The sequence below is a fragment of the Neophocaena asiaeorientalis genome, unplaced genomic scaffold (assembly GCF_003031525.2).
Source record: "Neophocaena asiaeorientalis asiaeorientalis breed wild unplaced genomic scaffold, Neophocaena_asiaeorientalis_V1.1 scaffold85, whole genome shotgun sequence".
NCBI lineage: Eukaryota > Metazoa > Chordata > Mammalia > Artiodactyla > Phocoenidae > Neophocaena > Neophocaena asiaeorientalis.
Window position 1 is genome coordinate 3,805,361 of NW_020174301.1, and position 11,334 is coordinate 3,816,694.

The 11,334-nt window shown below is 44.6% G+C and overlaps 1 protein-coding gene across 2 annotated transcripts in view; it reads left to right on the plus strand.

Annotated features, from left to right (window-relative positions):
- Window positions 1-11,334, plus strand: part of TCF7L2 (transcription factor 7 like 2) — a 189,026-nt gene that overhangs the window by 103,046 nt on the left and 74,646 nt on the right. For both annotated transcript variants that reach the window (XM_024756058.1, XM_024756059.1), the window contains exon 3: window positions 9,075-9,218. In XM_024756058.1, the coding sequence (XP_024611826.1) occupies window positions 9,075-9,218 (144 nt within the window). The remainder of the gene's footprint in view (window positions 1-9,074; window positions 9,219-11,334) is intronic.

Below are 11,334 nucleotides of genomic sequence, written 5' to 3' on the forward strand. Positions count from 1 at the left end.
AGCCAAATAATATTCCATTGTGTGGATAGATCACATTTTATTGATCCATTTATCAGTTGATGGTAAACTTCAGAATTTTAAAAATATTAATCTAGACCGTATTTAATTGTTGAAAGTATCCCTTTCCTTTTTATCGGCTGTTAAGTGCTCTTATGATAAATACTGTTACAAGGCAAAGATTTCCAAGTCTGTGAGTGGTCTGCGTATTTGAAGACATACTTAACCTCCTTAGACTCTACTTGGAACCAAACATTGGATAACGATGACTTCAGAGTTTGGGTCTCCCGGAGGCACTGAATGCGTTTAATCTATGAAAGTAGTAACTATTGCTAGTAAGTTTTTCTGTATGTTGACCAAGGATTGAGACTTTATCTCCAGTGACTCAAACTTGTTCCTGATAGCTGCTATCTCCTTTTTCTTTATTTTCTCCTCAGGTGGTAATGACTCAAATGGCATCCACCAAAGATTGTGATTAGAAGAGGTCTAGGGAGTCTTTTTGTTTTATATTTGGTTTGCTTGTTTGTTACTGCTTTGGTTTGTTAGTTTTACCTGTTGTAAATATTAAGAAGCCCAGGTATGTTTACACTCTGGAGATAGGAAAATTCATCTTGTCCGGATTTGCTGCACTGGCTCGCTTCTGCACTGTGGTTGATTTGATGTGACCGAAGGTGGAATTTCTCTGTTCAGGGTGGTGGGCCCAGCCTGGGTCAGCCGCTTGTTCATCAGTTCCGATCACTACCCTCCAGGACTGTCTTTGGCATTCATGTCCCTTAAGTACTTTGAGGGGAAACTTTTCAGGGCACACGTGAGTTTCTTTCTTTATTGGCTGCACATGTGAGCCATATGAAGATGATTTTCACTCCAAGAAACCGAACAATCTTTAAGAGAACTCTGAAAACTAGGTGTTCTCTCAGAGCCATCTCAGTGAGAATATGGGAGTGATTTTTCTGGGCTTGACTACACTTGAGCAGGGCCCATCCATTTAGTGGTGAGAAGAAATGGGAGCAAGATGGGATTGACTCCTTCAGCTCATGGGTGTACTGTCTCTGTTGCCTTCTACACACACACACACACACACACACACACACACACACACACACACACGCACAATTTAGGATTTTTTTTTTCTCTCTCAAGGTTCTCTTTATTAAAAATATAAATATTCGGGGTAGAAGAATAGCCAACAACTTGGGTGCATGGGATAATTTGTCTCATCCCCTTATCTTTTATCCTGTGGCTCCAACTCTCCCTTTCAAACTGAGAAACCCCGAATACCATAGTCCTGAGAGAACCCATTACGGTGTCCCAGGTGTGTGCCCACTGACAATAGTGGTGGCCGCTCAAGTTATGAAATTAGCAATAGTGTGATTCTTTCTGGGGACGACAGCTGGAGGATGACTGTCATTCTGGAACCAGGGATGTTAGAGAATGGAGCTGGCAAGCCTCTCCCCAAATTCTCATGCACCTTCCCGTTCTGAATGAGATGGTGTCAAGAGTGGTCCTGCCTGTGGGCATCCATTGTTTTTTTGTTTGTTTTGTGTTTTTTTTTCAATTTTATTTTATTTTTTTTATACAGCAGGTTCTTATACATATTGGTGTATATATGTCAATCCCAATCTCCCAAATCATCCCCCCCCGCCCCCTTCGCCACTTTCCCCCCTTGGTGTCCATACGTTTGTTCTCTACATCTGTGTCCCTATTTCTGCCATGCAAACAGGTTCATCTGTACCATTTTTCTAGGTTCCACATATTGTCCATTGTTTTTGAATATTTATAACCTTATATCCTTGCAGTGTGATTCCCTCTTTCATGATGTTTGGGGAGAACTTTTTTTTCAAATTATTTCAATTCAGTAAGTTTTTACGCCATTAGTATAATGCATTTCAGCCAAAATGTTTGCTTTTTTCATAAACGCTGAGAAGGTTTAAATAACATTTTCTCGTCAGTTAGCCGTCATTTGCACAGTTATTGCACCATGAAGACCCTCTGGAGTTTGATGTTGTCAGGAAACATATTAGCAGAAAATAGTATGTTATTATCTAATGCTAGTAATTGGTGAGTAGAAATGAGAAGAGAAGACATTTAATTGGGGCTCCTGTGGCTAACAAGATGTGAATTATAAAAACATTTCCAGGAGAAGTTCCAGGGTTTGTCTAGAAACCTGTTATTTGCATTTTAAAACATTTGGTCCCCATTGATCCGAGAGGAGGGTGCTGTTGATCTCCGCTGCTTGCTTTTTCAGAGCAAAGCACTCTAAATTTCCTGAGTAGTAACCAGCTCCCCAGCCACACCTGGTCTCTGTGTTGTCTTTACAACCTCTCAGCTCCATTTCTGGGTGCTTTTTTTTTTTTTTATCTTTTTGTAGGCGATATGTTGGTTTTTAAAGAGAGGATTACCAAGTAGACATCACCAATCCCAATCAGACTGTCTCCCCCTCTTGGTCCCTTGATTCTGCGCAGTGCTGTTCATGGCCCCCAGGGGCATCATATGGACCCACATCCCTTCCCGGAGGCTTTCCTGGGAGGAGGAGCTATCCTTTAGCAAAAATCTCATTAACAGCACGATATTACATTTATTTATTAGCTGGATTCGCAGTGGACCTGAGCTTCTGCCTCCAGTTCTTCCATAGGGGTCCTCTGCCCACACGTGTGAATCAGCTCCTGTTCTCTCGAAGTAATGGATGAGCGTATGGTTTTTCATGAGCTTGCTGGCATTTTGCTTGTCTGGAAAGATTACACTGTTAATCTCTCAGTTCCATATGCAAATAATGGAGATGGAGATTGCAGGGAAAAGCTTCACTTTTCTACCTGCTTGAGGTCACCACGGAACCTCATCACTGTCTGAGGAAGGATTTCGTTTAGTGTTCCAGCGATGTCTATTAGAACTTCATTTATTTTCTGCGCGCCTTAGCTAAATCCCCAATATTAAGGCTAGCTCTTTCACATTATCACCATCCCAGAAAGCCTTGCCTTCACTTAAAGTCAATTAATTTAGTTAATTTGACTTAACTAATAATTTAGTCAATTAAGTCAGTTAATTTAGTGTTGATGTCAGCTAAAAAATAAAAGTATGTCCTTTATTCAAAATTACTCAAGTAACTTTTTTTTAAACTTTATCCCCAATTCTTCAAAAGATATTTATATGACTTTTCCTTCATTGTTTATACCATAATAAAAAAAGTATGTTTTATTTTCAACTTCTTGAGAAGTATTTTTTTCCCCTAGAAAACAAAAGTTGGCAACATTTTCTTTAATAAACACCTTTTGAAATGACGCTACAAATTCCCGTTTGTTATACCTTATTGCTAAAATATTTTTCCTTGGCCACGTAGATATTTTATCTGGTAAAAAAGCTTTTTCTCCTTGAATATAACTTTCTTCAGTAAATATCGCCTCTTAGGTAATGGCCACGTCTAGATATCCAGGCATGTTGGATTTGTACTGAGAGCGATTGGAGGACTTGATTGTATCCCCCGCCTCTGCGTTTTGCTCGCCCTGCAGCACTGGAGCACGCTGGAGGGTGAGCAGGGCCCTCACAAGTCATCTAGCAGCTGGCATCCTCAAGTGACTTAACAAACTGAGCCCCAGAAGTACAGGGCACACAGCTAGTTGGTGGGAAGTGGCAGTGACGGTGAGGCCCCACATCTGTCTCTCCGCTGAGACTGAGGAAGAGGTGAACTGTGCTTTGCAAAAGGCTAGGCTAAGGGTTGACTTAACATCGGCTCCTTTTGTGTTCATTCTGTTTGGATCCTGGTCTCTCTGTCACTAAGATGAGGTCCTCAAGGGCCAAGGCAGACTTTATTTCTACATCCCTTGAGTGTAGGGGTGATGATTACGTTTCACCACATACCAGCTCTGAGCAGGGTGGCCAGGTGATATTGACATGGGTAAGGGAAGAGGGAGCTGCCGTAGGTGATCCGGGCACTTGCCATTCCTGACTGCAGGCCCCTGTCTTCCATATTGGAGGATACCCGCCTACCGCTGTATGCACACAGGTGTTCAGTGTGTACACACACACGCACCACACATAGACTCTCACACCTTGTCACTCACATTTTGGAAAAATAATCATGAAAAATAATGTTGCACACATTTGCCACGTCTGTGATGGTATCCTGTTTTGGGGAAAAACTGGGTTCACCTTTAATGACAAAAATGGCAGCTTGCCTGGAGCTGTGATTCCAGTTTTTTTGCATCTGTGTTGTTTGGCAAGATCTTTCAAACGTAAGTAGTTCCCACCAGAGTTAACTTACCTTCAGAGGTGGTAATTATTGATGGACTCAAAGCTAGATCAGCATGACCTGTAAAGATCTGAAATCTCTTTTCAAGGTTATGTACATGTGTGTGGTCTCTGGTTGGTTGGTTGGATGGCTGGCTGGCTGCTGTTGCTTATTTGTTTTTGGTGTCCTTGTTTGTACACACATGTGCGTGTGTATGTGAGTAAATGATAAAGAGATAAGAGGTTTTTGCCCTCCCTCCAATTTTTAAAAAATTGTCATTTTACTAGTTTGCTTCTTTAGTGGAATGGCACTTGCCCACGTCCTCCTCTCAAATGGATTTCTTATCCCTCCAAAGATGCTGCAGTTTCAAAATAAAACTCGTCCATGTTATGCATAGAACCCCTATCTCCTAGTTTTTAAAACCTGGGTTTTGGTTTGTTCTTTTCTAGCTGTGTAGTCCTGGGTAGGTCCTAGTTTTATGCCTAGACTTAGAGATTTAAAAAAATCATAAGGAATTCAATTCCATGATTTCTAAGACCCATTCCATTTCACAATTCTGATATCTTTGAGAGACCCACAAATAATCCTTTCCCTCTTGCTTGCGGGGAGAAAGCATATAAAAACACAACCCAAATATATTAGGGTTCTCCAGAGAAGCAGAACCAATAGGAGATAGATAGACAGACAGACAGACAGACAAGTAGAAAAAGAGATTGATGGTCAGGAACTGGCTCATGCAGTTATGAAGACCAACGAGCCCGTAGAACTGCAGTTGGTGAGCTGGAGACCCAGGAGAGTTTATGGTGTAGCTGTAGTTGAAGTCTGGAGGCCTGAGAATCAAAAGAGCTGATGGTGTTAGTTCTGGTCCAAAGGCTGGCGGGCTTGAGACCCAGAAAGAGCCTATGTCTTAGTCCAATTCCGAAGGTAGGAAAAAAAAACCAAACCCCCAATGTCCCAGCTCAAAGGCAGTCGGGCAGGCGGAGTTCTCCCTTATTTGGGGGCGGAACAGCCTTTTGTTCCCATTCAGGCCTTCAACAGATTGGATGAGGCCCACCCACATTCGTAAGGGCATTCAGTTTTATTCATTCTACTAATTTTAACTCATCCAAAACACAGAAATGCTCAGAATAATGTTTGACCAAATATCTGGGCACCCCATGGCCCAGTCAAGTTGACATATAAAGTTAATAATCACACCAGACTTTACTGAAACAAAATTGAAAGCTTTTGCCTTTTTCTTCCTGCCCTAAGAGGTGGGTTTAGAATTCTCCCAACAGCTCTTGGCTGTTGGCCAAATTTGGTCAGAATAACAAATTTCATAGAAAATCTTTATTTCTGGAGGCTTTAGTATATTTAAGGGTTTTGGGTTTTAAATGCTTTTCAGCTCCTCCTATATTCTTTTCTTTTGTGTTTATTTTTCCTGGCAGAGCAATTTGTACTTTCTGGCTCGTTGGTTTCCATTCTGTCGCATTAACATGTGAATATTGCCCAGCCACCTGTTGAAGGCGGCTATAAGCTCATAAAGAAACCAAATAGTAGAATATTCAACTAGTGCTCTAACTTCTTAGTGGTACACCTTGATTCTGCTCCATGCGGCCACGTCCAGAACTGGTCAACACCCCATGTCCTCAGGGGCCAAGCCATCAGAGAAAACAAAACCTGCTACCCGCTCTGCCTGCCGTCTGTCTTGACATGGCACAGCCTCAACTTCTGGAGACCACATCTTAATAGAGTCAGTCAGTGTAACTGGTGGCTTCAGAGGCACTAGAGGAGGAGGGCCGAGTGACAGTTCTAGCAGGTGTGTGGTTTCTCAAGGCTACCACCCCCATCCCAGAGACTGGCCACAAGCCACATTCATTCTTATTTTGAAAAGTACTAGACACTTACTCCAGTATATTGCCTTGTAATAATCCCCGCATCATGCCTGGAGCATGAACCTTGTGAGGCCTTCATTTACTTTTCCTGGAGCATCTCCAGTTTTTTCCACGTTACTGCTTGATGTGTGGATGGACGATTATCGAGGTCATTCTAAGGCAACTAGAATTCTCCGGTCAGGGTGCCCTTCTCTCTCCTCAAACCCAGCCCAAACTGGCCTGAGCAAAATGAGTGTATTGACCCATAATTGAAAAGTATACAGGTAGCGTGGCTGGATCCAGGGGCCCATATACCAGGACATCATTTCCTTCCAGCTCTTGACTCTGCTTTCCTCCAGGTTGACTTCATTGCATGGAAGCAGGTTTGAGTCCAGAGAGACTTTACCTTCCCCACAGTCCTGAATCAGTGGCTGGGTAAGGGGGTGTGATGTGCTGAGTGCATCTGGACTGAGTACACTTACCCCTCCGTGCAGGTCGGGGTAGGGTCCACTCTACCCAGACTATATGGCTTGAGAGTTAGGGTGGTACCTCCTATGTAATTCAGGGCATTGTTACCGGAAAAAGCATGAACAGATGCTGAGCAGAAAACTTGGCAGACATCTGCCTTCATAATCTTTAGGATGTGTTGAAGAGTCTTAGATTTGTTAGGGAAAGGCTCAACTAGAGTTTTGTCGTGGAACAAAATGATTTGGTATTTATATATACATTTGGATCTGTTTATAAGACATCTTATAGCCCCCAGATTTGAATTGGCTTATAAGACCTCATATTATGTAAAAAGATTAGAAATGAATAATTAAAGAAATTAGAATAAAGAGCAAAGCAGGGTAGACCCCTAGGATAAGATGGGGGTAAGGTTAATCTCACAAATTTCAAAGCTGGTAGATCCTACAGTAGTGGTAGGAGTGACCTGCAGATTGGCTCTGAGGTTCCCAGGAATGGAAGAGTATCCAGATCCTATACAGAGGCGTGCGTGTGTGTGTGCACGCGCGTGCCCATGAGCATAACAAGCCTGTGTGCAAGCCCCTGTGGGAGTACAGGCCCTAAGGAAAGGCCATGGGAAGATAATAAAGAGAATGTGGTCTGTGGTAACCGTAGATACATTTCTTTTACAAACTCCTGGGGTGCTTGCCCTCGGGAACCTTGCCTCTTTGCTCTCAGCATTGTGTTAGGAAACAAAATAAGCAGACAAGGATTGAAACCCCCATATTGCTGGGTTCCTTTCAGGAACAATTGGAGGGCTAAACCATGGCCCCTTTGGTGGGAGGCATGTGTTGAAGGCATGAGTCACGGCTGCGACAAGGCAGAATAGGAGGACCTTGGTTGTCAAGCTGGGCTAATCTTGAAAATGGACTCAGTGACTCACATTCCTGTTTACAAACGAGCCCCGTGGAGAAATGCAGGGTGGGAGGCTCTGCTTCCTGGGTGGAGACCAAAGACCTCCAGGGATGGGCAACCAGTGCTTCCGCTGGGGCTTCGGCTGCCCTTCCTGGGAGCAGAGAGCTTGGGGCTCCCAGCAGTGGTGACTTTAAAAGTCCAGCCACGGGGACAGTTGCAACCCGCAAGGGCCCTAGAGTAGCACCAGTTTGCAGGAGATGTGGCTTCTTCTCAATTTGGCTGGTTTTAATCCACCTGGATAAGCCCCCAGCTCCCCCATCGGAGGACCAGGTTATATGGGAACCATGTAAGTTATTCTAGAAACGTGGCTGCTGTTCTGTAGATTTGTCCGTATTTCCATTGCTTCCCTAACTCCTAGAGTCTTTGGTACCCACTGTGCTCATCCTGGTATTCAGTGAATATCAGAACATAAATTATCGGACATTGTGCTCAATCTCATGTTCTTAATCCTGAATTCTATTATGTGGGATTAAAAAGGGTGAAAAATTTGTTCATGGGCTTTTCCTTCACAAAAAACTTTTTAAAAACTAGAGTGGAGAAGTTTTTAAACTTCTTACAAGGCAGATAAACTTCATTGTAAAGGAAGACATAATCCTTTACAATGAACACAAAAGGCATAGATCTTTTCTTTTTTTTTTTTTAAAGACGATTAGAATGATATTTCCTTGTTGTGAAATAGCCCTTCTTGGACCCCACGTCGCTCTTAACACCCCTCAATTCTCTACCCCATTTATAGAGCAATAGTCAACATCTGGACAGGCAAATGCATCTACGTAGCACCACCATGAGTTGACTGAGACCTGGTCCAGGTCCCCCCCCTCCCTCGCCATTTACTAGCTGTGTGACCTTGGGCATGCTCCTTAACGTCTCTGAGTCAGTTTCCTTGTCTGTAAAATGGGCACGACGGTAGTACCTACCTCACAGGGTGGTTGTGAGGAATAGCAGAATAATATGAACATTCCTGTCCAGAACCCCAAACAGAGAAGCAGCGCTCATCATAGGGCTCCAGCTGGGTTGAAGTGCAGTAGAGCACATACTTGCTGAGCACTCAGGGTGTGTGCTGCTGGATCTTTCAAGGGGTCCAGATATGTCAGTGTAGTTGCTGCTCTCAAAAAGACTGCAGCCTGGCAGAGGGAAAGGTATTAAAACAGCTCCCCAAATAGCTCTAGAATTGCGTGGAACCCTGTACAATTGCATTTTTGTAGGGTAGGAACAGCAGCAATATCACATGGTTTAAACTAATGGAAGATTCAGTAAGGTAAGTTGAGAGAGAGAAAATGCTAGCCAGCGGGCTTCTCAGAGGAAGGAGTGGCGTGTCCGTAGGGGAACGACGGGCAAGGGTGGGCTCAGCGGGAAGGGATGCATCAGAACGGCTGCCAAGAGGTGGTTGTGTTGAAGATGTCGCTGGCCAGCAGGGAGGTGGAAGAGTTCTGGGTTTGTGCGGGGAACCATGATCCTCCCCGCTTGGAGTTTGTAGAGAAGCGGGGGTAGGACAGGAAGTCAGGCTGGGGGCCGTGAATGCCTTGCTGACTGCGCCCCGCCTCCCTCCCGAGCCTCACTCTGTTCCCCTTTCTTCCTGGCAGCAGTGCCCCCTCCCTTGCTGCACTCAGGGACATGACTGTCAGCACTTCTACCCCCCCTCAGACTTCACTGTCAGCACTCAAGTCTTCAGGGACATGAAAAGGAGCCATTCCTTACAAAAGGTTGGGGAGCCCTGGTGTTTGGAGGTAGGTCTCGGAGCAGAATGACGGTATGAGATGAGCGGACTCTGAACTGAAACCACCCATCCAAAGTTTACCTCCCGCTAGGGCAGTGCCCACCGCTGTGGTCCCCAGTTCCCGTCACATCGCTGTCACTCGGGTGCCATGATGTCTGGGTGTGCTGACCACGGATAGGTTTATCATAGCCATAAAAATGCCAGCTTACCAGGACAGGGTATAGAGGGAGGTGGTCCCGCGAACCCGAGGCGCTGGGCTCCCAGTTAAAGCCACATGGTCCGGTGTCCCGCGCAGCTTCCGTGAGAACCATGAGCAACACGTTATCCCTTTAAACTTGACCCCCAGGAAATCGTTTCCTGGGACTCTTCAGAGCTTCCAGTGGAAGAGAAGTTATCACCTGAACTTTGTCTTTGTTATTTGTTCTTTAGAACTTACAGATTTTCTTTTAGAATTCAAGGGGCTGGGCAATGCTCGCCCTTCTGCAGTGGTATCTTCCTGAGGCAGCCGTGAATGGCTCTGCTGGCAGATGTCACTCTCCAAGGACAGGAAGCGCGTTGTTAATTTCCTTTAAATAATTCAATACGATGTCAGTACCCCACACTGCTCCGTGCTTGAGAGTGACAGTTCTCTTCAAATTTGTAGTCCCAAAGAATAAAGAACATCTAGAACATGCTTTCATCTTCAGAAAAGCAAAAGTCAATGCAGATAAAAAATTGTAAGGTAACTCTTTAGACTTAAAGAGTGAATGATTTAGTACTAATGCTAGCTTTTAAGTTTCTTTAAAAAGAAAAGTGAATATTTAAGAGGCAGTTAGTAAAGCCTCTGTCTTTGAAAAATACTTATTGTATCCCTACTGTGCGCTGGCTGCTGGGCTGCGTGTTAGGGCTGCAGGGACAGAACACAGCAGAGACCTAGAATCACAGGTAACGTGTACGTGCGTCTCGCCTTTGGAGAGAGAAAAGGAGGGTGAAATCATCTTTAAAAGCTTGTTCTGATCTAAAAAGTAGTAAATAGCCCTATGAGAGAACTAGAGACACAAAGAGAAACAGGTAGAAGAAAATATAAACACCCACGTTCTTTTTTACCTAGTTATAATCTCTTAATATTTGGATGCATTTCTTTCTTGTCATTCATGTGTCTAAAGTTTAAAAATGTTTCGTAAAATTGGAATGGTACCTTACAGAGTTTTGTATTTTTCTTTTCACTGGGTTGCTCTCATACACCATAATGCGTTTTAATTCTGGTTAGTAACTTTTCACGCGTGGGTGTCTTGTGGATATCTTCCTGTCTGATTGTTCCCCTCTGGCCAGATGTGACTGAAACTGAGGATGTAGTCTAGGGTCTTTTGACACCACACGCTCTTTCCCCTCTTCTGATGAGGACTGTGCCCGGATCACACGTGTCCCGTGCATGTGTACGGCCGTGTCTTTAACTGGCCTGGGTTGGACAGAGCTGTTGCACTTCTTTGCAGCAGCCCTGACCCGAAGGAGGCTTTTTCTGAGCAGCCACTCCTTGGTCTGGCTTTTAATAAGAGTCTCTGTTCATTCTGACTGTGGATGATAAGGCCATACCGATCATAGTTATTCCTCCACCAGGGCCTGGCAAATGGTAACTCATTAATCTTTGGTCAGAGTTATGAGGTAGATAAAAGAGAACCAGGCACCCATTCTGAGTTGAGGAAAATGAAACAGAAAGTCGGGGTTTCTTCCTTATAACACAAGATCCACAGGCTCTGATTAGATCCCCGGCGCCAGTGACTACGCTTGTTTCTCAAGCTTTGCCCTCAGGACAGGGAAGCATCTCTTGGGGAGGTGCTAATACACTCAGCTTCCAGAATTGGGTCTAAATCCCTAAGTTGTGAATAGACCAGACACAGAGACACCACCACTCGGGCTGTGTGACCTCGGGCAACTTACCCAAGTGCTCTGTGCTTCAGTCTCCCCAAGATGACATGTTGTGAGCATCAGTGGAGTTGAGGATATAAAGCGGGGGCTTGCTCGGCCAGAGGTGCTGGCGTGCTCGGTCTGGCGCAGACACCCAGCAGAATTCTGGAGGCATCGCACACTGATAGTGTGTCCGTGTGATGGGCTGGCCTCTGCGGGGGGGGGGGGGGGGGGGTGCTCGG